This window comes from Castanea sativa, chromosome 1, assembly GCF_040712315.1.
Source record: "Castanea sativa cultivar Marrone di Chiusa Pesio chromosome 1, ASM4071231v1".
NCBI lineage: Eukaryota > Viridiplantae > Streptophyta > Magnoliopsida > Fagales > Fagaceae > Castanea > Castanea sativa.
Genome location: NC_134013.1, coordinates 35,650,794 through 35,678,792, shown reverse-complemented (window position 1 = coordinate 35,678,792; position 27,999 = coordinate 35,650,794). Strand labels below are relative to the sequence as shown.

At 39.5% G+C, this 27,999-nt stretch overlaps 1 protein-coding gene and 1 long non-coding RNA gene across 4 annotated transcripts; one reads left to right on the top strand and one right to left on the bottom strand.

Annotated features, from left to right (window-relative positions):
• Nucleotides 1–11: 11 nt before the first annotated feature.
• On the bottom strand, nucleotides 12–27,962 carry LOC142641116 (uncharacterized). 3 transcript variants are annotated; one of them, XM_075815507.1, is made up of 4 exons: nucleotides 27,298–27,962; nucleotides 24,713–24,754; nucleotides 17,154–18,155; nucleotides 16,222–17,060 (listed from the first exon to the last, which is right to left on the bottom strand). In XM_075815507.1, exons 3-4 carry the CDS (start codon nucleotides 17,217–17,219, stop codon nucleotides 16,632–16,634), a joined length of 495 nt encoding a protein of 164 aa, XP_075671622.1. In that variant the 5' UTR covers nucleotides 17,220–18,155; nucleotides 24,713–24,754; nucleotides 27,298–27,962; the 3' UTR covers nucleotides 16,222–16,631. The 3 variants fall into 3 exon arrangements, 1 of the variants encoding a protein (XP_075671622.1); XR_012845313.1 differs by lacking the exons at nucleotides 16,222–17,060; nucleotides 17,154–18,155 and adding an exon at nucleotides 12–488 and having other exon boundaries at nucleotides 27,298–27,948; XR_012845314.1 differs by lacking the exons at nucleotides 16,222–17,060; nucleotides 17,154–18,155 and adding an exon at nucleotides 8,143–8,551 and having other exon boundaries at nucleotides 27,298–27,949.
• On the top strand, nucleotides 20,138–21,150 carry LOC142641130 (uncharacterized). The gene is made up of 2 exons (XR_012845315.1): nucleotides 20,138–20,477; nucleotides 20,755–21,150. It is a non-coding gene; the product is annotated as an uncharacterized LOC142641130 (long non-coding RNA).
• Nucleotides 27,963–27,999: the final 37 nt, after the last annotated feature.

Genomic DNA, 27,999 nt, shown 5'->3' with positions numbered 1-27,999 from the left:
AACAAATGAGTAGAGCAATTGCCTTGTCTACATACATGGAAGATCTCTAACTGTTGGAATTCATACATAAAGGATAATATACCATAAACAATTGGTGCAACTGAAGAAGGAGATGGAAATTATTCACACAAATCCATGAAAATAATGAGAAAGCTACCTTCTAAGATAAAATAAAGAACACCCATATTCTTAGCAAATTGGAAGCTGGCTTTTGCTTCCGTATCAAGAGCCCCAAGCGGTGACTTCATTTTTTTTGCTAAGAGCAGCTATTACTCTTCCTTCCTCATCTCGAATAATAACACCCATCCCAGCTCCCTTGTCGTTTGGAAAGATGATTTAATTATTGGACAGAACACACATGGTAATTATAAGTATGGCATGGCATCTCCAAAGTACATCACACAATGTCCAATTTAATCGTTGCTACTGGACACAAGCCAATATCCACTTGATAACTGCTGAAATCACTTGCCAATCCCCCAAGCGATCTAGACACCAAAAAAGAAAAAACCTATGAGTATGCTAATACTTTTACAAATATGCTGAATCATTTTTTTTCGCCCAAAAGCTGCAAATATATTGCTTGGCAAGGAAAAAAAATATAAGGAAAAATCATTTTTCTTACATGCAAGATATGTGAGTGCTAGTAATATTAATTAAGCATGTTGTATTAGATTTGAATTATTACAAGTAGAATTGTTGGGTTCCAAGAGTTTAGGTTTTAATGTATTAGAACTTGAATTTGTAATGTTGGCAAACCATGATCAAAACACTTAATCTTGTTTTAGACTTGCTCAAAGTATGTTTAAGTTGTAAAGTTGGAATCGAGTGTTCTGCAGGATTTACTGTGTAAATCTGCCTAGCTTGATCGATTGAAAATTAGACTCGATCGATTGAAGCTCGTGCAAATTGTTTTTTTGCATAATTTTTCAACTTAGCCCAAGCCCGTTTTACGTGTAGGGTTTTATGTTTTGCCCTAGGTATAAAATGGAAAACCCTAGCCACGTTTTAAGGTGGCTCTTTATGCTGTGTGTGTGTGTGTGAATCTTTTGTGAGATCTAAAGGTGTTTGCATTCACATACACTCAGGGTTATCAAGATCTAAATTGATGTCGAGCGCTTGGTGATCAATTCAGTTGCAGATTCAAGAGCTTAAAGATATACAAGCGGGAGTGCTTGTGCTTGCTGGGAATCCAAGAAGGAAGTAGTCCATGAACTCGGAGTTGTCACGTGGTTGTGGTAGTAAGTTTCCTACTCGAGGTAGCAATAGGTTAGTGGTCTAAGTCGATATTGTATAAATTTCAATTCTTTCATACTGAATTCATTTTACCTTGAGGATTGCAAGGTTAAATCCTCCCAAGGTTTTTTACCGGTTTGGTTTTCTAGGGTTATCATATTGTTGTATTTTCCACACTTTACAATGATATGATTTATATGTGTTAACCTAGATCTGCATAATTTACCTAAATTAATCACTTGGCTAAATAACTAGGTTAATCTAGTTATGTTATAAGGGGTCTAAAAACCGTACAAGAATTTTGCAAGGTCAAAGGTAGAGATCGAGATATAGGTAAAAAGTTGAAGGATATAAGATGCTAGTGATCAACCGTGTGAGTCCTATTCAGCAAAAAAAAAAAAAAAAAAAGTGAGTCCAGCCTGGCGATTAAAGGCTTATTGGAGAATTTTTTTGTCACCAATGTTCTGGCAATCAAGCGTCTGCTATAGCTTGCAGTCAGCCGTGCCTATTGTAATAATTTTCAAAGGTAATGGAACTTTTTTTTTTGATAAAAAAGATGTAACTTTATTAAGACGAAAATAAAAATAATACATCTTGAGCCAGAGCTAACTCAATTATACTAGGACTTTTCTCTATCCAAATTACATAGCTAACAACATTCTTAGCATATAGAGCCAAGATGTGTGCTAACCAACTGCTTTGTCTTTTGACATATGATATTAATTTCTACTCGTCTAAACTCCTGAAACTTTTGGCAAATCCCCTCAATAATATTACTTATCGCGATTGGTGGCTCACTCACACCATTCAAAGCATCAGCCACAATTTGGGAGTCACACTCTACAATTACTTCCTGTATACTTACATCCTAGGCAAAAATAACACCTTCTTCCATTGCTTTAGCTTCAGCTTTCAGCGGTCCCAATGGGAGAGATAGGAGTTGCTTAAAGCTATCATTACTCTTCTCTCATTGTCTCAAATAACAGCCTCCACACCAACCAACTAAGAGCTAGAAAAGATTGATCCATCAACATTAAGCTTATACCATGGAGATCATGGAGCTTCCCATTGGGCACAGACTGGATCCACCGGCAGAGTGACACTAAAGTTGGCTATCTGAAATTCGTCGAGTAGAAATCTAGCCTTGTGAAGAATTGCCCCATTGACCTGACTCAGTTTACCTTGACAAACTTCATTTTGATCATACCATATACTCCATGCCACCATGATCTCCAAAATTTCTTCCCCCAGTTGTTGCTCAAATTTTAAGTGCCACAAGAGATTGATAAATTAGGGGAATATCCTCCCATGAGTATCAAATGGGATTCCAGTGAGTTTTCACACTTCTTAATTTTTTTTGCAATCTTAGAGGATATGGTCACTACTCTTCAGCTCACAACCAAACACTACACACAGGGGAACCTCATAATCTTCCTACGATATAAGTTATCCATTGTCAATAGTATGTTTTTACTAGCTCTCCAATCAAATGACCTGACCTTGTTTGGAATATAAAGCTGCCACAAATTTTTACAAAATTTTTCTGATTTTGCACAGATGAACCCCCAGCAAATCCAAAACTCCCTAATGCCACCACCAATCTGTATGCACTCTTGATCGTGAAATTCCCCTTTGATGAGTACACCCATACCATCCAGTCAGCAGACAATCTCGTACTTAAGGGAATACTCAATGTACATGCAAGTTAGATTTGTAAAACTCATGTGGGAAGTGTGTGAGCTATCTAACAGTACATTTTGATGAAAAAGCTTAAAACAATAAAATGGAAGCTTTAATACCATGGTGTCGAGGGAAAAATAAAGTAATGTAAGGAAAGTAAAGATGACAATGGTATGTACATGGAAAACCCTTTGAAAGGGAGAAAAACCACGGGTGAGCAAGGATCAATACCCCTTGCTCTGTCAAGCTTTGTACTATGTAACAATGGAAGTTTTCCTTGTACAGTGGTGTCGTTCTCACTAAAGGAAGGACATTTTCCTTATCTTGCTTCCTTACAAACTTTCTACCATTTTCTCTATTATTCCTTCTTGGTTCTTTTCCTAATAGTCCAACAACATGTTCCTCTTATAGTCCAAGAAATGTTGTTGGGCACAGGACAGATGACACATTGTGATTCCCCCATTTGAACCCTAATATAGTTGATGTACTATGTAGTGACTGGAGGAGAGAGAATGAGCACGCTGAGGTCAGTATAGCAACGTGAAAGGTGACCCTTCCACTACGTGGGAAGCAAACCATGGACAAGGAAAGGGACATCAGGAGGATTGAGAGCAATGCATGTGTCCTCAACAATGGTCCAGCACAAGCATAACCAATGGGAGGGAAGGATCCCATGCCTCTGACCAAAGGGAGTTACTATCTCCCTTTTGTGAGTGCTGGGTGTCCATGTCAGGTGCAAATCTCACTTTCTCCAAGATGATCACACCATTGGCATGGATCAGAGATCCCTTATCCCAACCAACGTTCATTTTCCTTGCTCACAGCCATTCCACGTGTAGGGTCCAAATCCAGCCATGTCAACATTCTCCCATGCTTTGGCTAGTGTACAATACACTCAATATGGCCGAAGCATCATCTGGTGAAAAAAAAAATTGATCATTGCTGAATTCTAGGCTCAAGTATAAGGGCTAATGAGAAGTGATACCATCACATCCAATGGAACATCCACAGGTCTAGAGGTAACAATAAAGGTAGATGGTTTATGTAACCATTTATCCTTCAAGATATTAAGAGAAAGCCCGTTACCCACATGCCATCTATACCCCTTTTGAACAATGATTGTGCTGCCATGATACTTCTCCATGCATAGGAGGGGTGGCTTCCCATCTCTACAGATAAAAAATCACCAATGAGCTTTGAAGATTATAAACCAGTGAATTTGTAGCAGTTTGTAGGCACCAACCTTGTTTAGCCAACAACGCTAAATTGAAGGCCTTCAAATTGCAAAAACCCAAACCACCTTCCTCCTTCGACATACACATCTTCTCCCAACTAAGCCACGCCATTTTATTCTTGTCAATAGCTCGTCCCCACCAATATGTATGCACCATGCTAGTCATCTCATCACAAAGATTGTTAGGAAGCTTAAACACACTCATGGTATATGTTGGCACTGCCTAAGCAATAGTCTTAATCAAAATTTCCTTCCCAGCATTGGAAGGAAATTTTTCTAAGTGCCAACATTGTGTACAAAGAAAGAATTAAAGAAAAAGATCTTTCTACCTTCATTTTTCTAGTTTTTTTCTCCAACTTTTTCTTTTAATCCTCATTTAGGTTTGTTTATGCTTATGAAGCATAAATTGGTAGAATAATATTTTTCTATAATTCTTTCTAAGGTGTAGTTGGTACTTGCAATGGTGGACCCAGGATTTTAGGTCAGGGACCAAGATTAAAAAAAAATATTGAAAATCAAATTAATTAAGAAAATATGAATTGATATTAATAAAAAATAAATAAATAAGCAACTATGTGCTAGTGTAATTGTCATACACAATTTATTATAAAATGTAAACTTTATATGACTGATGCTACCTATTGTTGATGGTCATTTTCATGACAAATCTTCTACTGTTTCGGCCGAGCCCGACTTCCTTGTAGGCTCGATCCATATATTTTCTTTTTTTATTTCTTTTTGCATGGCCTAAGCCTATGTCACCCGTTGGCAAAATTGATAGAGTGATTTGGAGAGTATAGGTCAGTTTCTCTTGAACCATTTGCATTATTAGCCCAGCCTATGCATGCTACCAAATGGGCTAGGGAAGCTGGTAGCACTTTAAGCCTATGAAGAAAATTTTCACCCCAAATGAGGTCTCATGCTCTCGATGTCTGTGGCCAAATTTCTTGAACGAACCCTTTTTAACTTTTAAGACATGGCTAATTCCCATTGGCCAATCCCGGCTATTAGCAACCACTAAATGTAGCCTTCAAGAATCTAAAATAGTTGAAACAGGGGACACAATGGGTGCTTAGTCAAATTATTTCCTAAACCATGCTAAAAGGCCTTTGCTTTACCTAAACAAAAGCTGTAAAGTTTTAGATCCCTGGAAATCGCAGTGTGTAACTTATTTACTAGCCAAGTTCTTACTTAGATTAATTATTCAAATCTAGGTTAAACATTCATCGCGCATAACATGCATAGCAGAAAACTAAATAACACAAGATGAGATGTGATGACTTAGGAAAACTAATGAAACAACTCGTTACAAGATAAAAACCTGATGTGAACTATTCCAAGAGAACAATCCACTATATCAAATTGAGATTTACAATCAAGAATACCAATTCATAGTAAATCTAACACAATTACCAAACTAGGCTTTGAACTCCTCAGACTTCTTTGAGGACATGTTCTCACATGAACCTCCAGTTCATGTCTCGATATTTAGTACATCTGATAGCTGAAGCTTGACTGCAACTTTAATCCACCAAAACTATCAATATGAGTTTGATCTTCAGTAGGTGCTTGATGAAATTAGAAGGTACAATACCTCACAGATTTCACAAAAATAACTCTCAAGACTTGAAAAACATATATTAAGATTTTCTTTTTATACCTAGCAGTGTTGGACTCAAACCCTAAACATTTAGGAAGCTATTAGGCCTTGTTTCAAATCCTGCAAATTTGCAATTTGATCAATCGAAGCTCTCTCTCTCGATCGATCGAGCTTGAAAGATTTTTAATTCTTCTTTCTATAGCTTCTATGTTCTTGAATCTTAAATTGTATCAACTTGAGCAATGTCTAAAACACTTTATAAACCCTATGATCTATTCCTAGACAAGTTTTTGTTCTTGGTTTGCCAACATACAAAGTATTTAGAACCTAAACATTTATGTCAAAATACTTAGAACCTAACAAAAGCCAACTTAAAATTACCTTTATTCAATATCTTGGTGGTTCAAAGCCTCAACCATTAGCAAAACGCCAATCCTTAAACACACCCAAGACTCAATATATAACCCCCTTCATTAGCTGAAAACGCTAACCATGCTTTACTTTTAGAGCTAAAACTTTAGAACAAAAGCTCATTCAGTCAACAAAGGGTCTCATTATTCTAATGTTTAGGGGTAGAAATATTGGTACAAAAAAGCCTTCCCATTCTTTCTTACAATCTCTTTCAATTTCCTCTTCTTGCTAATTGTAGGGGAAAGTTTCAAACCTGAAGTTCTATGTGTATTTTTTGCATTTTTGTCATTGTAATTTTGATTTCTCTCTTGTTAAATCACCATTTAACTTTGTTCCTCACACATTTAGAATTTTAGGCTCCACTCTCCACAAATATTCACTTTTAAAGAGCCCGAGAGGAGATTTGGGCCTATTCTTATATTTTGGCCTTTGTCCCAAAAAGGTTCTCAATATTTTGGCTACTCCATTGTGGAGTCAAGTGGCTAAAACAAGAGAAATCGTGCCTCCAAAGAAGCAAAAGCAATGAAGAGATGGTGTTTTTAACACCAACTTGTTCCAAAAGGAGTTGTATGAAACTTTGCCTCGAAAAATGAGAATCGTGAAGTTGAGCTAAAAAGGTCTGTCCTTAGCTGGTCGAGCTACTGAAGATGTTCCAAGGAAACTGTAAAGTTTTTAATAGTTACGTCCAACCAAATGTGAGGGCCTTCTATAGATAAGGAGTAGAGACGATTTATTTTATCCACATATTATGTTTCATAATCCTCACGATAATATAGTGGGGTCCTATAGATGGGAAAAAAGAAAAATTAACCACAAAAAAAAAATTACACTTTATGTGCAGCCCAATATTTTTGTATGTAACCAAAGAAAGTTTGTTAACAATAAAAATTCCAAAATTTGGTGGAAAAAGTGTACTTACATTATTTCTAAATGTTAAGTTTCATGTTTGATGTACGGCATCTATAGTAATGATGTGATAATTAAACATAGACAAGTTTTACTGAGTATTAACAGCATATTTACTAAATTATAATTAATTTGATAGTGAAAATTCATTTTCGGCCTCATCCTGTGCATTTGCAATTTTGCACAGGTTAACAGCTAGTTTGTGTCAATGAATAATATTATGCTATTGTATTTCTAATTCAGTTTTGTTTTGCTAAGGATGCAGGTTCATGGTATAGTGGAAACTTAAAGGCCTTTGTGGATGATAGCCTATATTATGGAAGTGACTTGCCACACTCTGTTGCTTTCACCATAAACGGCGAACCAGAAGACTTGTGTCCATGCTCCAAAGGTTCGATAGCAGATTTTAGATTTTACATTTTAGTAATACCCTGAATCAAGATCTTATAAAGTTTTTAATAGAGTAATGCTCAAAATATTACAAATTTTACTACATAAAGTTAACAGATCGATATGTGTCACTAATTACAAAAAATTAATTCAAACATTCATTTATTAGGCAGTTGAAACCCACTAATCATATTTATTATTACATTCGTGTGTAAGCTTTATGTAGTAAAATTTGTAATACTTTTAGCATTTTCCATAAATTTTACAACATAAGCCTTACAAATTGATTTGTCACTAAATGCAAAAAGTAATTCAAACTCTCATTTCTTAACATATGAGTGATACTAAGAATACTATAATTTTTTACTACATTACTTTTACAATTCATTTACTTTATTTCTACATTCATTACAACATTAATTTGTAATGTTATATAGTAAAATTTGTAGTATCTATGGCATTTTTTAAAATTTATAGTATTCCTATCATTAGTATTTGTACCATCCCTAACATCACTCTACTACATAATCATTACAAGTTAATATCTCACCAATCACAAAAAAGTGATTACACATTCATTTATTAGGTTTAAGAAATCCACAGATCATATTCATTGTTATATTAGTTTCTTGATCATTTAAAATTTGTAGTATATTTAGCACTATCCATAAATATATTGCATATTGGAATCATAAATTGAGTCATAATCTTAATCTTAACAACATACCATCTAAAGGTTAATCAAGGCAATACCTATCTTCTTCGTCTAGTCAACGCAATTGTCGCTGCAGATATGTTCTTTACAGTCGCTCAACACAATCTCACAATTGTTGGAACGGATGCACATTATATCAAACCTATAACTACTAGTTACATAATGATAAGCCCAGGACAAACAATGGATATCCTACTCACTGCAAATCAAAGTCTTGGCCAATATTATATGGCTGCTCGACAATTTTGGAGCCAAAGTGTAGAGGTTACAGACTTCGACCATGTCAATACCACTGCAATCATCGAATACAAGGGAAACTATACCATCCCATCATCTTCTTCCTTTCCAAGTACACTTCCCATTTACAAAGACTTAAAAGCTACCATAGAATTCTCAAAGAATTTAAGGAGCTTAGCAAGCAAAGAACATCCAGTAAATGTTCCCCTAAACGTAACTGCCAAAATGTATATAACACTTTCTATAAGTGACATTGCTTGTCGAAATAGCACATGTACATCAAAAGGTAACGGTATCGATATGCTGGCTACAAGCGCAAATAACATAAGTTGGAGTAGTCCAATTGCTACTAATATACTGCTTGCTTACTACAGGTTTGTCTCCCCCATAATTTATTTTTAATATTCATTGATTTCTTTTTGTGAAGAATAAATTATGTTTCAAACATTGCATGAAATAATAACTAAATATAAATATTTCATCAAAATGTAACATGAGTATCCTGCTACCATATATTATGACAATTGTGGGGAGTAAAAAGACTCAAGTGGGCATATGGGCCTTTGGGCTGTAGCAAGGAGGGCCGACCTGCTCTTAAGCTTAGAATCTGTTAGTACTGCGAATCGGTCCATACGCCGAGGGTCCGAGAACACATCCGATGGTAAGTTTCTCCTCGGATAGACCCAGGAGAACTCGAAACTTCACTATGAAGGTCAAGGCAATATTCCGAAAAGACTGTTGGTTAAAGGGGGGAAACCCTGAACCTTCAAGGTACACCGGTGCTAGAAAAATACCAAAAGAAAATGCTGCCACCTCCCCATTAAAGACTCTGCACCTACCTCCCTAGCCACATTAATGGGGAAGTGACCCCTAAACAGTAGAACTGAAACTTCTGGTCACTATTCAAAGGCACTAAGAAAATAAATATCTAGGGGGGAGGGGGTTGGAGCAACACGTAGATAAGGCATCAGGAAAGAAGTATTTAAGGGGGATGAACGCCAAAGAAAAAGGAGGGTCCAAGAAACAAAGAAAGAAAAGAAGAATTGTAACCTTTAAGAAAGAAAGAGAAATAATACAGAATTAGTTCTCGGCTCACGTCCGAGGAGGTCTATTTGCAATTATCGTTTATTATTTACAAGTGTTTGTAATTTTAAGCCTGTTATCAAGTTCTCAATACTTCTAATCTAGATTTCAACCCCACACTCTACAAATTTCATTGTTTAAGGCTCATTGGGCCTGAGCCTGTGATTGTCTTTGGGTCCAGGTGCAATTGTGCACTTACAATTGGCGCCGTCTGTGGGAATCTAGTCAAAAAGGAGCTGGGATACGATGGCAGGCCTAGGTTCTCACCATGCAGAATCACAGGGATCACAACCGGAGGATCATTTCGAGCGTCTTGAGCGTCAAAGGGATTGTGAGGGAAGTGTCCATACGGAATACCCTAGGGCTAGCCATATTCAGGGCTAGCCATACTCAGGGCGAGGGTAGCACCACCCACGAGGATGGTGCTAAAGCCATGCAGAAGGAGATTGGTCGTTTGAAAAAAAAGCTGCGCCGCGCCAGACGTAAGTCTTCACCGTCCTCATCTAATCCTTCTTCAAAGGAAGTCCGGAGAGGTAGTTACAGTTCAAGGTCATGCTCACCCCCCAGCGCAATGTCCTCTTGTGAGGAGGACGACCAGCCAGCTCGCAGGCGCAAGAAGCTTCCTTCTAGGGGCTTAGAGAACGATGCTATGAGTCGGGCGTTGCACCAACTCTCCAAATCTCCATTTTCACGAAAAATTGAGAAAGGGAAGCTTCCCAGGAGATTCACCCAGCCTACCTTCACCATTTACAATGGCCGGACTGATCCGGTGGAGCACGTGAGTCATTTTAACTAGAGGATGGCGGTGCACTCTCATAACGAGACTCTGATGTGTAAAGTTTTCCCCTCTAGCTTGGGACCTGTTGCTATGAGGTGGTTCAACGGCCTTAAATCGGGGTCTATAGGTTCGTTTGGGGAGCTCACTAGAGCATTCGCTTCGCGGTTCATTACGTGTAGCAGAGTACCTCGGCCATTGGACTCGCTGCTATCCATGACCATGAGGGAAGGGGAGACGTTGAAAGCATATTCCGACCGGTACTGGGAAATGTTTAATGAAATAGATGGTGACTTTGATGAGGTGGAGCTCAATACCTTTAAGGTAGGTCTTCCTACTGATCACGACTTGAGAAAGTCTTTGACCAAAAAGCCCGTCCGCAGCGTACGTCGCCTCATGGATCGTATTGACGAGTACAAAAGAGTAGAGGAAGACCAACATCAAGGAAAGGGTAAGGAGAAGGTTATCCCGCAGGAGAGAATGGATTTCAAGTCGGACAGATACCACAACAAGAAGCCGAGGAGAGATTACATCGGTCGATCCGGCTCGGCAGCAACTCAGGCCGTGAACACTGTGTTCCGAGAACCAGTACACCAATTGCTGGAGAAAGTTCGTAAGGAGCCCTTCTTCAAGTGGCCTAGTAAGATGGCAGGAGACCCTGCGAAGAGGAATCAGAACCTCTTTTGCCAGTACCATTAGGATGTGAGCCACACTACCGAGAACTGTCGGACCCTTTGGAACCACTTGGAGCAGCTTGTCAGTGAAGGAAAACTGAAGCAGCACCTGTGTCAACCCAATCGGCAGGGCAGTCAATCCGGCTCAAACAATCAGAGGAACAATTCATCTCGGCCGGCGTTAGGAACAATTAATGTTATTTTTGCTGCACCTGGCAGGACCGGCTCGAGTCCCACCAGGGTGATGGCAGTTTCACATCCTCAGGCCGAGAAGTCAGGCTGGAAGTCGAAGAGGTCGAAGCTGAATTTACCCGTCTTGGGATTTTTCGAGGAGGATAAGTTGGGGACTATCCAACCCCATGACGATGCTCTTGTAGTTACTCTTAGGATAGGAAATTATGATGTAAGGAGGGTGATGATTGATCAGGGCAGCGGTGCAGATATCATGTACCCTGATTTATTTAAGGGGCTAAGGTTGAAGTTGGAGGATCTCACTCCTTATGATTCACCACTCATAAGTTTTTAAGGAAGAGCCGTTGTGCCGAAGGGACAGATTCGCCTACCCGTTCAATCTGGTTCAGAAACGGTTGAGGTGGATTTCATTGTGGTTGACGCGTACTCCCCATATACAGCTATCCTTGCCAGGCCATGGCTGCACGCCCTGGGAGTAGTCTCTTCTACCTTACATGTTAAGGTCAAGTTCCCCTCGGGGGAATACGTTGAAGAGATCCTCGGCAGTCAATCTGTGGCCAGGCAGTGCATATCGGCTGCAGTGCTGCACCAGACAAAAGCCGAGTCTTCGGCTTTGATCACCAAAGACTTATAGCAATTAACAGCTCCTGATGCACCTATAGTGGTGACAGGAGAGGAGGCCCATTGTGAGGAGTTAGAGAAGTTTTTGATAGCCGATGATCCAGAGAGGTTCTTCCAAGTCGGCATACGCTTGCCGCACCAGGAGAAGATGGAGTTGTTGGAATTTCTGAAAGACAATATCAATGTTTTTGCGTGGGATCCTTATGAGGCTCCAAGTGTAGATCCAAGCTTCATTTGTCATCGTTTAAACGTTAACCCTGACATTGTTCCGAGAAAGCAGCCACCTCGGCGTTCTTCCAAAGAACATTCCGAGGCTGTGAAGGAAGAGGTGCTCAAACTCAAGAGGGCCGGGGCTATTAAAAAAGTTTTCTACCCCGAATGGTTGACGCATACGGTTGTGGTTAAAAAGAAGAATGGATCGTGGAGAGTATGTGTGGACTTTACGGATTTGAACAAGGCCTGCCCCAAGGATTCGTTCCCAATGCCGCGTATTGATCAACTGGTGGATGCCACTGTCGGACATCCTCGTATGAGTTTTTTGGATGCCTTCTAGGGTTACCATCAGATTCCATTAGCATTGGAGAATCAGGAGAAAACTGCTTTCATTACTCCAACAGGGAACTACCACTATAAGGTCATGCCATTCGAGTTGAAGAATGCTGGGGCTACCTACCAAAGAATGATAACCAGAATGTTTGAACAGCAGCTAGGGAAGACCATTGAGGTATATGTGGATGATATGGTGGTGAAGAGTAAAACAATACCTTCACACGTGAAAGATCTAGCCGACACCTTTCAGGTGCTAAGAAAGTACAAGTTGCGCCTTAACGCCTCAAAGTGCTATTTTGGCGTGGGATCTGGAAAGTTCCTAGGGTATATGATTACTCATAGAGGCATAGAGGTAAACCCAGCGCAGGTCAAGGCTATTCAGGATTTGCAGCCGCCTCGAAACCCAAAAGAGATCTAGAAATTGACCGGAATGATTGCTGCATTGAATAGGTTTATCTCTCGGTCAGCTGACCGATGCCGTCCTTTCTTCCAATTGTTGAATAAGTGGAAAAGGTTTTAATGGACCGAGGACTGCGTGTTAGCTTTCCAACAGCTTAAGCAATATCTTTCTCGGCCACCCATTTTGTCTCGCCCCAAGGCGGACGAGGTCTTATTTGCTTATCTGGCAGTGGCCGTCCACGCGGTCAGCCTGGTCCTTATAAGGAATGAAAGCGGGGTGCAAAGACCGGTCTACTACGTTAGTAAGTCTTTGAATGAGGCCGAGGTGCGCTATCTGCTCTTGGAGAAAGCGCTTCTAGCCATAGTTCACGCCACGCGCAAGCTTTCTCATTATTTCCAGTCTCACACTGTGGTGGTCCTGACCCAATTGCCTCTTAAGGCGGTGTTACGCAGTGCCGATTACTCTGGCAGGGTGGCAAAATGGGGAACCATTTTGGGAGCCTTTGATGTTAAATACAAGCCTCGCACCTCGGTAAAGGGTCAGGTCCTCGCTGACTTGGTGGCAGAGTTTACCGAACCATTGCTAGAAGAAACTCTGAAAGAGGCACACATGGATGAAAAATCAGTTGGTGTGATCACAGCTGCAGTACCTCCGACTTGGAAAGTGTATGTGGATGGGGCAACCAATCAGAGAGGGTCTGGTGTTGGACTTGTCCTGATGTCCCCTGAGGGAATTGTCTTCGAAAAATCTTTGAGATTGGCGTTCTCGGTTACTAATAATAAGGCCGAGTATGAAGCAGTCTTGGTGGGCATGAAGATGGTACACAGAATGGGTGGAAAGGAAATCCATGTGTTCTCGGACTCTCAGTTAGTGGTTGGACAAGTCACGGGGACCATGGAGGCTAAAGACCCAAGAATGCAAGAATATTTGGCCTAGGTCAAGCGCCAGCAAGCTGAATTTGACTCCTTCGTTTTAGCTTACATTTCTAGGAATGGAAACACCCATGCAGATTCTTTGGCTACGTTAGCAACGTCTTCGGCTCAGGGCTTGCCCAGGATTATCCTCGTGGAGGATTTACTAGAGCCAACTCTTACTGCTGTTAACGCAGTTCGCATTCATCTGATAAGGCCTGGACCTAGTTGGATTGACCCGGTTATATCTTTCCTTAAGAATGACATCCTTCCTGAGGACAGGTCTGAAGCAGATAAGATACGTCGAAAGGCGCCACGTTTCTGGTTGTCCGAGGACCAGAAACTGTATAAACGATCCTTCTCAGGACCGTACTTGTTGTGTGTGCACCCTGAATCAACGGAAGTACTTCTAGAAGAACTACATGAAGGTATTTGTGGGAGCCATACCGGGGGAAGATCCTTAGCCCACAGAACTCTGACTCAGGGTTATTGGTGGCCCAATATGCAAAGGGAGGCTCAGGATTATGCTCGAAAATGTGATCAATGCTAGAGGTTCGCCCATAATATTCATCAACCTGGAGGGGCTCTAAACCCTCTCTCCAGTCCTTGGCCTTTTGCATAGTGGGGATTGGACATAGTGGGGCCATTTCCGAGGGCTGCAGGAAATAAAAGATGGCTTCTCGTAGGGACAGACTATTTTACTAAATGGGTTGAGGCCGAGCCCTTAGCAAATATCAAGGACGTTAATTCCAAGAAATTTGTCTGAAAAAACATCGTCACTAGATTCGGTATACCACACACACTTATCTCAGACAATGGCGTTCAATTCGACAACAAGGCTTTTAGGAAATATTGTGGTGACATGGGCATCATAAATAGATACTCCACCCCAGCTTATCCTCAGGGAAATGGGCAAGCCGAGGCCGTTAACAATGTCATAGTTAGTGGGCTCAAGAAAAGGTTGGACGATGCGAAAGGCAGATGGGTAGAAGAACTCCCACATGTTCTGTGGACGTCTACACCGTGCAGGTCCACGGGAGAAACACCATTCTCTATGACTTATGGAGCCAAGGCGGTTATACCTCTGGAATCTAATTTTTCCACCCTGAAGACGAGTTCTTTTAGCCCAGAGAATAACAATGGACTCCTGGAGAAAGGTTTTGATTTACTTGAGGAACGACGCGAGGCAGCTATGGTCCAAATGGCTTATTATCAACAGAAGCTAAAACGGGGATATGATGCCCACGTGAAGCTAAGGCCACTCGCACCTAGTGATCTTGTACTAAGAAAAGTTGTGGGCACTTTTAAGAACCCAGCTTGGGGTAAGCTAGGACCAAACTGGGAAGGCCCCTATCGCATTGTTTCAGTAGCTGGCATAGGGTCATATCGGCTAGCTGACCTAGATGAAAGAATTGTACCACGCCCATGGAATGTAAATAACCTTAGAAGGTATTATTATTAATAAAATGTGCTTTTGTTAGTTAACATTTCAAAGTTATAAGTACCTCTGGGGCTTGCAGTTACTATTCTCAAGAGTCAAACAGAAACTTGGTTAAGTGTAGTCCTCGGACCACAAACCTTGTGAAAATTGATATCTTATCATTTGTTAAACAGAACCTTAGTTATGCCGGGTCCTCGGACCTCCTACTTTGAAAAAATTAACATCTGAAGTTACTATTCTTAAGAGTCAAACAGAAACTTGGTTAAGTGTAGTCCTCGGACCACAAACCTTGTGAAAATTGATATCTTATCATTTGTTAAACAGAACCTTAGTTATGCCGGGTCCTCGGACCTCCTACTTTGAAAAAATTAACATCTGAAGTTACTATTCTTAAGAGTCAAACAGAAACTTGGTTAAGTGTAGTCCTCGGACCACAAACCTTGTGGAAATTGATATCTTATCATTTGTTAAACAGAACCTTAGTTATGCCGGGTCCTCGGACCTCTTACTTTGGGAAAATTAACATTTGAAGTTACTATTCTTAAGAGTCAAACAGAAACTTGGTTAAGTGTAGTCCTCGGACCACAAACTTTGTGAAAATTGATATCTTATCATTTGTTCAACAGAACCTTAGGTATGCCAAGTCCTCGGACCTCCTACTTTGGGAAAATTAACAGTTAAAGTTACTATTCTTAATATCTTATCACTGTTCTTATTCCTATTACACGTTTTGTGGAAATCAGTATCTTACCATTCATTAATTCGGATCTTAAGTTCTATGTCTTTAGGTGTTAAGCAAATTTTTGTAAGGAATGGTCCTCGGACCTTACATCCTACTAAAAGCAATACCACAGATTACAAGACATTGTTTAACTAAGGCATTGTTTAACCAAGGCATTGTTTGATATCCAAACTAAGTTACTCTCTGTCAGGTTCTTAAGTATTCTACTTTGCAAAGCAAATATGCGCATGGTTGTGTGGAGGTTATAATTGTGCAATCCCTGGAGTTAGATTTGTTTTTTCTGACCTTCCTTTAACTATGTATTCGTGAGAACTTTTACGACAAGTCCAAAAATAATAAAGTAAAACGAATACAACATGAAAGAAAGTTGTACAAAAATTGTCTTTCATTAATAATTCTAGCATACATTACATGCTAAGTTCTGATTACAAAGAAAGAGAAGTCCTAGGCTGGTCCCTAAACTCTTGGAGGGGGGTTTTGCTGAGAAGTGCTGGTTGCCTCGGTGTTTCTTAGCTCCAACTCAAAGGAAGACAGAACTTGCTTCCCTTTGTCTGCTGCATTTGTTGGAGGGACATTGGGCTCCACAGTCTGGCTCAAGCCTTTCTCGGCATCCCCACCCCCTTCCATCTCTTTGTTGGAACCTGAAGGTTCTGTAGGATCTGGAACGAGCTTTGGGGCCATAGGAGGAAGAGCAGGAAGAGTTGCCTCAGGGGCAGGAGCAGCAACAGGAGTCTCTTCTATCTCCTGTATGTCCAGGGGAAACTAAACGTTCTCGGACTTCCTCAGCTCCGAGGCTGAAGGAACCCCTGCTACATTTAAAGCTTCCCCCCAGACTTACTGACAGTACTCCCGACACAAGGCCGCAAAAGCCTCTGTCAACTGCTCCTCTGTTGCAGCTACCCCTTCCTCATAACTCGCCTGCTTGGCGGCCTCCAGAAAGCGTTTGAATGGGCCGGCTTCCTCCTTCATTTGCGCAAGCTCCTTCTCCAAATCCGAGCGCTCCCTTTGGGCTTGGGCCAGCTCGTCATCTTTTTCACGAAGAAGCTTGTGCTGCCCTTCTATTTGAGTCTTCATAGTCTTCAGGCTAGCCTCGGCACCGTCTCTTTCTCTTTTGAGATCAGCCACCTGAGAGACGAGTTTCTCATTTTCTGCGAGGGCTTGGCCTAGGGACTTCTCAGTCTCCATTCGAATGTCAAGCTCCAGTCTGGCCTTCTTCCGAGAGTCCTCTATAAACTTCTCGGCTACAAAGACTTCTTGAACGGCCTACATAAAATGTTAGAGAATTAGATATAGCAAGACACTCATTAATAATCCAGTATTACGAAGAAGGGAATATTCATAAAAAATTAAACTTACCAGGGCTAATTCCCTTTTTAAAGACAGGAATAGTTGAGGTTGGCTCATTCTCTCCAAGATTTCCATGTCCTTGGGCAGCAGAAGAGGGCGCTCCAACGCATCGGCCAGGTGGTGGGCGTGGCCTTGTTGGATTGCCCTGATACTGGACTGGCAGGAGATTGGTGCGTCATCCAGTCTTAAGTCAGGAGACCAGGTAGCCGGAGCTCAGCGCACTTCGGCTACGTCTCTGATCTTCCCACTCTCAACTGAACGAGACCGTCCTTTGCCCTTGTCCAGCTTCTGCTGCTGAGCTGGTTGTGGTTGTTATCGTGGCTTCTTTTGTTCTTTGCCGCCAGTCTCCTCGGCCTCCCCCTTTCTTTTCTTTTTGGGCTCCTCAGTTGGAAGTTTGGGCTCCGCTAGAGGAGGGGGAGGCGGCAAAGATGGAAGAGCTTGGGACCCTCCCACCCTCTTCTGAGCGACTTTCTCGCCTCTCTTGTTTAGAAGGCCTTGAAGCTTGTCCATGTCCTCCTCGGAGTCGTCTTCTGGGTGGGCAACAACTAACCCTGCAATTCCGAAGGCCTCGGTGGGCTCTTCTTCCTCGTCAGAGTATGACGAACTGGTTTCCTCGGGATCTGTCGACGTCCTCGAGCTGGAAGTTATCTATTTCGTCGTCTAAGGTGTGTGAAGAGGACACCTGCTCCTCCGGGACAGCAGTTGCTTGGGAGTGTGTTGAGAGGGGGATCGCCGCAATAGTACGGCTGTACATAATGGTATTGGGGTCGTTAGGAAGGTCGTGGTCGGCTAAGAAGTGCGGCATGGCTACGTGAATCCTTCTTCGCCTCCGGTCACCTGCAATTATTGCGTTCTCGATCTCTTGGAAGTCCAAGGAGATAGGTTTGTACCCTAGAATCAAATGAGCCGCCCTAAGTTGTAAATCTTCGTTGACGAACACTTCGGAGCGTAGCACTCGATTCAAATCTGCAACGTTGCAGTGGCTTAAGCGGGGGCGCACGTTTTGCTTATCTGCAAAGAAAGACATTCAAACAAACAAACATGGTCAGATTCGTAGAACATGTAATAAATCAAAGTTAGACACTTAAGTAAATGCAAATGTACATTCCTAAATGATAGAGGGAGTTATAGGGTGGGAAGTTAAATCCTAAGGTGTCGCACCTGGATCTCCCCACTCAACTAGGCAGTGGGGGCCGTCGTGCCAGTTTCCAGAGACGATGAGGTAGTCATCCTTCATACCTTTATTAGACTTGGGCAAACAGGAGATTAACCTAACTACGCTGGAACGGGATTTGATGTAATAACCTACATTGGTAAGTTTATGGCACTCGTACATGAAAACAACGTCGTGTCAGGTAAGGTTGAGACCCATCTGCTCGTTTAGAGCGTCGACGCTACCCAAAACTCTAAAAACGTTAGGAGCGCATTGATCGGGACACAACCGGTGGTTGCGAAGGTACTCCCTGGTTACGGGTTTCATTGGGAGGGTCATCTCACTTTCTACGAAGGAGACCATTAGGATGATGACCTCTCCGGTTTTCCTTGAACCGGCCACGACTTCCGCCGGGCAGTATTTTAAACCTACGTCGCTAGGAATGCAATACTTGGCCCTAAAACCTTCCATCCCAGCGGCGGTATCTACTAGACACTTAAACTTTCCCATCAGAAAGAAACGAAAGACTAAGTTCTAAGAGGGAGAACAGTTAGAAAGGGAGCCGAGGATAGGATCCGAGGAGAATGGGTTAAGAAAAAGGAGTAATCACTTACAAATTTGAAGTTGTGCGAATTTTCACAGATTTGTGCAGACAAAAGGTGATTACTGATGTTTTGATGGGATTAGCCTCTGAAGAAATAAATGAAGGCGCAGGTTTCTGAAGCATCACGACGTGCAGGAAGCGGCCTCGAAATTGCATTTGTCCCGCCCAAATTTTCATGGAGTAACAAGGGCCGTTGGATGCTCATCTCACCGTTGAACGTGGGGGACAAGGTGTAACTTACGATAATAAATGCGCGCATTTTTTAAAATAAAACCGCCAAGTGGCATCCTCTGGAACGCGAAACGGTCTTCACACGCGCGGTTATTTACAAAACGTGTGGGGAAAGTTCTCGTTGGATCAAAACCCTATTTTTCTCCTCGGATGGTGAAAAATAGAGTTTTTAGGGGCTATTGTGGGGAGTAAAAAGACCCAAGTGGGCATATGGGCCTTTGGGCTGTAGCAAGGAGGGCCAACCTGCTCTTAAGCTAAGAATCTGTTAGTACTACGAATCGGTCCATACGCCGAGGGTCCGAAGACACATCCGAGGGTAAGTTTCTCCTCGGATAGACCCAGGAGAACTCGAAGCTTCACTATGAAGGTCAAGGCAATATTCCGGAAAGACTGTTGGTTAAAGGGGGGAAACCCTGAACCTTCGAGGTACACCGGTGCTAGAAAAATACCAAAAGAAAAGTTTGCCACCTCCCCATTAAAGACTCTGCACCTACCTCCCTGGCCGCATTAATGGGGAAGTGACTCCTAAACAGTAGAACTGAAACTTCTGGTCACTATTCAAAGGCACTAAGAAAAGAAATATCTACGGGGAGGGGGTTGGAGCAACACGTGAATAAAACATCAGGAAAGAAGTATTTAAGGGGGATGAACGCCAAAGAAAAAGGGGGGTCCAAGAAACAAAGAAATAAAAGAAGAATTGTAACCTTTAAGAAAGAAAGAGAAATAATACAGAATTAGTCCTCGGCTCACGTCCGAGAAGGTCTATTTGCAATTATCGTTTATTATTTACAAGTGTTTGTAATTTTAAGCCTATTATCAAGTTCTCAATACTTCTAATCTAGATTTCAAGCTCACACTCTACAAATTTCATTGTTTAAGGCTCATTGGGCCTGAGCTCGTGATTGTCTTTAGGTCCAGGTGCAATTGTGCACTTACAACAATATATTTTGATATTTGATTAAATTAAAACCTTTCATATATGCAGAAATATTAGCGGAGTTTACACTACAGATTTCCCAGACGAACCCCCTTTATTATTTTAACTTCACAGCTGACGATCTTCCAGATGATATTGCAATAACAGACCTTGGGACCAAGGTGAAGGTGTTGAATTATAATGACATAGTTGAGGTTGTTTTTCAAGGTACCAATTTGTGGAACGGCGCTGGGACTCATCCAATGCATTTGCATGGGTATAGCTTTTATGTGGTTGGAACAGGTTTTGGAAATTATAACAATAAAACCGGCCCAAAAAGTTTTAATTTGGTCGATCCTGTTGAAGTGAATACCGTCGGTGTCCCCAAGAATGGATGGCTTGCCATCAGATTTGTTGCAAACAATCCAGGCAAGTTATATATATCACTATTTTATATGTTTAGCTACTATTATTATAAAACAAATTGCATGCATTAGAGACAGCACATTCATTGGCACAAGATCTTATAAGTGCGAATAATAAAAATAAATATGGATAATTTTTTTATAAAAATAATAATAAAATTAAGGAAGATGGGATCAAACTTGTGGAAAAAGGTGGTGTGTTTTTGTAAGCTATAAGCATGTTGTTTTGGTTGGTCTATATTATGTATCATGGATGTTAACATCAATCACATATTTGGCAGGTGTATGGTTTTGGCATTGTCATATAGATAGACATATGACCTGGGGTATGTCAGCTGTTTTTATTATAAAGAATGGAGACACTGCTGAGACAAGTATCCGTGAACCCCCTCCTTACTTGCCTCCATGCAAAGTTCCATTACAATCGTGGCTCCAAAACAATGATAGATCAAATGAAAAGGAAAATTAATCCATTGCAACCCTTTACTTTTATCATTTTTATTTTTTAGCATTAAGGGCAAAATGGTCATTTTATGTGTGAAAACTCCAATAATGACCTTAATCATAAATTTCAGGTCTTGAGTGTCAAAGTACAATTTTATGAAAAATTTTCCTTTCATGTGTTCCAAAAAATGTTGGGATCTTTATTTTATTAATACTTAAATTGGATTGGTTGATTCATAGTCTTAACTTATACATGAATGCATAAGATTATCGTAGATTGATTTTAATTGTTCTGTGAAAGATTAATTAAAATATTTAATCCAATTTGTTGTTAATTTTAACTATGTTAGAAATGCAAATACTAATAATTCCATACAATTAATGTTAACTTTTAATTTATTAAATTCAAAATAATTGTATTTTTCTAGTTGTACAATGCATTTTTTTATTTTACTAATTAGAATTTTGAACCATTATTTGTGGTGTGCATTTGTGTTCCCTCTCCCTTGTGTGTGTGTGTGTGTGTTTATTTCTCAAAAACAAAGAGTTTTAATCATTAAAGAAAGCTACCAAAAATAGAGTCTAAGGTGCATTTGGCAAAAATTATTTTTGCCAACTTATTTTACTATTCAGCTTATTTTCGTTACTATTCGGCTTATTTTCGTTACTATTCATGAGTCATACTGTACTTTTTGGTATTATTTATAAGTCTCACTGTACTATTTCAACTAACTTTTACCTTTATCTACAGTACTTTCAGCAAAAAGTTTACAATTTTAGTAAAATAAGCAGATCCCAAACAGACACTAAATGTGCTAAGAAAGCTGAAAATTGAAGTCAAATAGAAAAACACAAAAAGTGGGTCCTATTGGACTCATCAACACTTCAATTTAGGATAGGACACCGACAGGAGGCCCTGCATGGGGTAGAATTCTCTAGTGTTTAGTTTTCTTCCATCCATTAGATTTTTTTTATACCAATGTTATCAATACGGTTTCTATGCCTATTCCAGTCTATCCATTGGAAAAAAAAATTATTTCGTTATCAGCTTATTTTGACGTACTATTTCAAGGTTATTACTATTTTATTTTATTTTATTAGTTATATACACATATTTCTTTATATATTTTTGGTCAAACCCATTGTAGGGGCTTGGGCACGGGTGACCAGGAATGGCCCATGTAACCAAGGTCCAAGGCTGGACCGGGTAACAAAGGTTATCCCAGGAAACAGAAATTGACCCAATACTGTAGGAATAGGCCCAACCGAATGACAAGTGTGTCAGGGTCTAAAGATTGACATTCAAGGAAATCCTATTGTGTTCGGGCCAGGTTAGGCCCAATACTGACTAAGAAGCCAGGGGGAGGCTAATAAGAGAACGGTCAAATTCAGATCGGTCCTCAAGTATTGTTAATGCCTTTGGGAAGTTTGCTGCCGAACGCTATTTGGCGTCTGGAATAAGTTTCAAAAAAATCCTCAGAAGGAATGATTTTTCCTTGGGATTCTAAGCAGAATCGGGATTGCGTGGGAAATGATGAAAAAGTAATAATTTGAACCCCACTAAGGGGAGGTTATAAAAGAGAAAGGAGGACAAATAGTTTGGGGGTTCAGAAATGAGAGAAAAGAAACACAAGGAAAGGGTGACGGCAAGTTGAAAGAAAGGGAGAAGAAAAACTAAAGGGTAGGTGAGAACTGGGCTTAAAACCACAAAGGTAAAGGGGGTTGGGTTGTCAAGCATTTGAGACAACAATCAGTAGGAGTGCAAGGAAACCCACCAAAAAGTAAATTGGGAGTCCAAGTCCTTTGTCCCTAAAAGCATCACGCCTGGGTTTGGGCACCACACCCATATAATTTATTAAGAATTTAAAATTAATAGTCTATATTTCAACTAATATATCAATCTCAAACCCAAATATCTATTTATTAATAATAATAATAATAATAATAATAATAATAAAATTTGTAAATATAATAACTCTAATATATACCTAGATAATAAAATAGATAACAAAGTTTCTCTCCAAATTAATTTGGAAAAAAACCCTTCAAACTTCCCTCATATTTTTTTATTGGATGTGAATTTTGAAAAAGCTATCATCAAATTGCATTTTCTGATTATATCTTCCATGCTTTTAATTTTTCAAGAAGATCAAAGATCGATAGCTATATCATTAATCAAATGTTTAAAATTCAAGTTTTTATAATTTTAAATTTATGCATAAAAATACATTTATGGATCGAATAGTAATTAACATACAATTTGAAAAACATTTGACATGCATGTTAAAAACATGAAAAGATGCTATCCAACAATTAAAATTTTGAAATATATAGCCATGTTTGGGAGATGTTCTTGTGGGTAAAAATCAAACCCTTCAAACTCTTTAATTGGGTTTGAATTTTAAAAATCAAATCCTAGTTTTGGCTTAGATTTGTGATTTTTTTTTATCGTTGCGTCTGATTAGGAAACCAACTGCATGATTTTAAGTTGGTTGGGAGATGTTCTTGTGGGTAAAAAAATCAAGGAAATTTGACGGTTCAATTGAGAGAGCATAGTGGCTAAAGTTTTGCTAAGGATGGGTACAAGGGTGTGGGTCCATGACTTGGCAATTTTAGGATAGTGTAGTCTGAAATCTTGTTGTTGTATTGGAAGAGTGGGGTGAAATAGTGGTATTAGTGAAGTTTAAGCTCAATGAACACTTTGATTAAGAGAATGGAGCGATCAAAGTTTGTGAAACTCAAGCAAACCTTGGTCAAACTTCAAAATTAGTTCCAGGACCACTAGATTTGATCAAATTAGGTTAAATGGGTATGTTTTGAGTTGGTACCAAGTCTAGATCTGTGTTTAGAGTGGAATCAGGGTTTTCTCAGTTTTCGTGCTTTCTCGGTTTCAGGTTTCAAAATGACAAAATGAGGTAATTAAAACACCCAACACATTTATAACCAGCAACTTAGCCCCCGAATATAGACTTTGAGATCTCAATAGATTTTTCCAATAATTTAATTTTTAGATTGTAATAAGGAAGCATAATTGTTTTACTCGGATCTTTACATTGCGCTCGACATTCCCCCACCTTTTGAGGTTTTTACTTGGTGACGCATGTTATGTAATAATAAGTGCATGATGTGTAGGGGTGAGATGTGTGTGTGCGCGCGCGCGCGCATGTTAACTTCTTTACCTATGTTCATTTTTAGGAGTTGCTACCAATAATGGGAATTCTAAGGTATGATTACTCACCTAAGCCTAATTGATTTTATTTCCTAAATTAACTAAGAAAAACATAAGGGCTCCTAAGAAAAAATAGAAAATAATGGAATGTCACGAACCAAAAGACATGGATCCAGAAGCTCGGTTACGAGTGAGAAAGGTATTAAGCACCCTGCAACACCTATCCTAAAGGATATTACCTCATCCTGAATTTAACCCTAAAATTCACTATTTAAATAATAACTAAAGAATTTGGCATTTGGTTTTGGAAAATTATTATTGCTTGTGTGAGCATGTATAATCTAAACAAGCGCATGAAAGTGAAGATTTGAATGTATGATATATAATTTTATCGTAGAATGACATGTGAATTATTACTTGTGAATCTATCTTAGGATGAGATGTGAATGTCTGACATGCATAGAACTATCATAGTATGACATTGAAGGCATGCCATGTGAATCTACCCTAAGGTGACATGTGAGTAATTTATTTTAGAAAACAAGATCAATAGAGTATAGCTAAGCATGAGATTGCATGGCATTGACTAGAAAGGTAAATTGCATGGTAAATTTAATGAGGCTTACCTCATTGCATAGCATAGCATACCAAGTGTAATCTTGCAATTCCTTCTCCCAAAGTATTTTATATCATGCAAAAGACATGAAGAAATAATGAGGACCACAAATGATTTAATTTCTAGAAGATGTGAAAACAATGTTATATGACAATTTCATTATTTTTTAAGGAAATTTTTTTTTATTTTGGCAAAATTTGGGACCGGAGTGGCATTATTATGACCTAAAGGGCCTTTGTGCAATTTTTGTAATTTTAAAGTGTTGGCATCAAAATGCAATTTGGACAAGTTTTGCGGTTGAAAATGCAATTTGAAAAAGTTTTGGGTATGAAATGTAATCTAAAAAGGCTTTGGGGATGAAAATGTAATTTAGCAAAGTTTGGGATCAAAATTGTCATTTTGTGGAAGTTTGAGGTTGAAGTGTGATTTTGGGAAATTACAGGTCAAATGTAATTTCAGGAAGCTATGGGGTCTATGTGTAATTTTTTGAAAGTGTGGGGACTAGATGTTTAGTTTGGGCTTGAGTGTTTAAAAATGGATGAGTCTGAGTTAGGAATGAATTTTTGGGCTTGAGGGAGTTTGTTTTAATTTATTTAAGCGTGGTCTTGGCTTGAAATTAAGTACGAAGGAGGATCTCATAAAAATAAAAATAAAAAAGTGTGAAGGAGGAGTTTGGGCTTGGAGAATTTTATTATGGGCTTAGGGTTTGGCTAGGAATGTGAGCGTGGGCTGGTAGTGATAATTGTTTGAAATTACACTATTATCTTAGTTTTGAAATTACACCATTATCTTAGTTTTGGTAGGCAATTTATCACATCTATTTAATTTTTAATTACATGTAAATATGTGAGTTTGAAAATTTTCCCTAAATATACTCATTACATTTTTTTTTAGGAAATTAAAACTAATCAACTAACCAGGTAACCACAAGAATCCAAAGGTCAAGATAATCATGCTATAGAAATATGTTGCACTGTCTTGGTATTTTTGCCATAACCTTTTGTATAGATGTCCCATTGACCCATGGAAAGAAGAGTAAAAGATCTACAACTGTGTGATTCACAACAAATTTGAAAAAAAATGGGAGGTCAAACATGAGCGGGAAGCTGACAGCAAAACACTCCAAAATAAAAGGATTCACATCCTAACTTTAAGGGATTTCCTCCTTTCTTAAGGAAGAGACAGAGGTTACAGAGGCACAAAAACCCTATAAAGTTTTTCATCTTGTTGTTTTATTTCTTTTAGACGTTTAGCAATGTTTTGATGGATTTATTTTACATAACTAGGTGTGGCTAAATCTTCAGCTAGGTTTAGAAGTAAAGCCTAATATTTTTATCATGTATTGTTAGGGTTTATCTATGTCATTTTTATAGATTGATGATTGATATTTAAGATTGAATTTACTATTTTGAATCATTGCATCTGTAGTACTTAAGATTTAATATGATTTTTATGAATATCGAATGCTTGAACTCATTGATTTGTTATGATTTGGGAATATATTAAATGCTTAATCTCACTTGTAGCAGGCCAATTGAATTACTTGCTCAATCACTCACATTCAATCTATGCTTTCACCTTGTTTGAGTGCTTTATTGTTTTATCTTCCAATTAGGTGAGTTACCCTAATTGAGTTAAAACTTAATCCAAGTTCATATGATAAAATATTAGGTGGATTTTTTAATCCAAAATGTTTTTCTTCACTATTTTTTCTCAAATTTCTGTTATTTTTAATTGCAGATTCAATATTTACTTGCTTCATCATTGAGTGGAAAAACAAAACAAACAACTATTTTATTTGGGCTTCTTTAGGCTTAATTGCGGATCAAATCTGGGCTCAAAACAGACCGAGTGCAGTTCTCTCACATTCAGACCTCCATGGCCAGAACTCGAGCTTTCTCGCACTCTCTCTTTCTCTTCACACAGACCTAAACCCATATGGCCGAAACCCTTAAGCCCTGCCACTGGTCACCGCCTAAATCTCCAGAGCCACACCTCCATGGCGACACCATCAGCCACCACGAACCACAGCGAAATGGCTCTCAGCCTCGGGTTTCTCCCTCTCAAAACCCACTCTCTCTCTCATCTCGCGAGGTCAGCCTAGGGCTGAACCAGATGAACACCACCACCATTCACGACAGCACAGCTCAAAGGCGCCACCACAACTGGTGGCCGCCTTTCTATCTCTCTCTCTCTCTCTCTCTCTCGCTTTGTCTTATCTATTTCTCTTTTAGTTTCTGATCTCTTTGTTTCGGATTATATGTGGGTTTGGGGTTTAGATTTGGTTTGAGGGGGATTTTCTGATTCGGATTTTGGGGTTTTGATATGTGTGTTTTGATTTGGGTTTTGGGGTTAGTTCAAAACGGGTTTAGGTGTGGGTGTTAATCTGTATGTGTTTGTTGAGCAGTGTTTGTGTGTGGAATTTGTGTTTAGTAGTACATGCTTGGATGAACAAAAATTATGTATACAGACTCTTTATGCCAGAGTCAAGCTGTGTGTTGGTGAATATATATAACAAATAGCACCATGTATGTAGCATAGGAATGTAGGCAGAACTTAGCAAACACTCTATCAATGATAAAGAACAGTTAGTACCCTTTTTGATGTTGTACTTTATTTTTCTTTGCGTATCTTCTGCTTTGCTTTGAATCTGTGTGCTCTTTGTTTCTCCATCTTTCTTTGGGTTGCCCCATTTCTTAAATTCATCTGGTGGAGTTTGATTTTCTCCTTCACCTTCCTTGTTGATGCTACTTCATGTTTTTCCTTTTCTGTCTCTGATTCGTTGTGAGCAATGTTCCTGGAGTCAGTGTTGTTGCTGTTCCTTGGTGATAGTTGCTTGTTGGGGTTTTAGTTAAGTGGAAAAAGGAGTGACCTTTGCTGGTTTTCTTGGCTTAATGGGTAAAAGGAGGAATTTTTCTGGGTTCTGGGGCTCTATTTTTGGGGTTAATGGCTGTATAGCTGCTGGGATTTCTGGTTTCCCTTTTAGGGTTGGGCTTCGTTTTTGAAAGTTTACAGTTGGTGAGGTTTTGGGCTGTCTGTGCTGGTGTAAATCGAAAAGATGAAGGATTTTTCTAGGTGATTTTGGTTCTGTTTTGGGGGTAGAATGATTGCTGTTGTGGCGTTTCAGGCGGTAGTTGATGGCTGAAAGGAAAGGACGCATGAGTATAATCTTCTAAAATAGGAAAAAAACCAAAATCAGTATTTGTAAAAATATGAAATGTACACCATTGACTATGTAAATGAACAGTAATGATCCATATATGCCGTTATTGTTCACTCTCCTCTCTCTCTCTCTCT

What these genes read in the sequence shown, in the direction of transcription:
- LOC142641116 (XM_075815507.1), bottom strand. Translation starts at nt 17,219, where the DNA reads ATGGAAATCTTGGAGAGAATGAGCCAACCTCAACTATTCCTGTCTTTA. An exon ending in TAAAAAGGGAATTAGCCCTG is followed by an intron (nt 17,061 to 17,153) that starts GTAAGTTTAATT and finishes CATTTTATGTAG; the next exon opens with GCCGTTCAAGAAGTCTTTGT.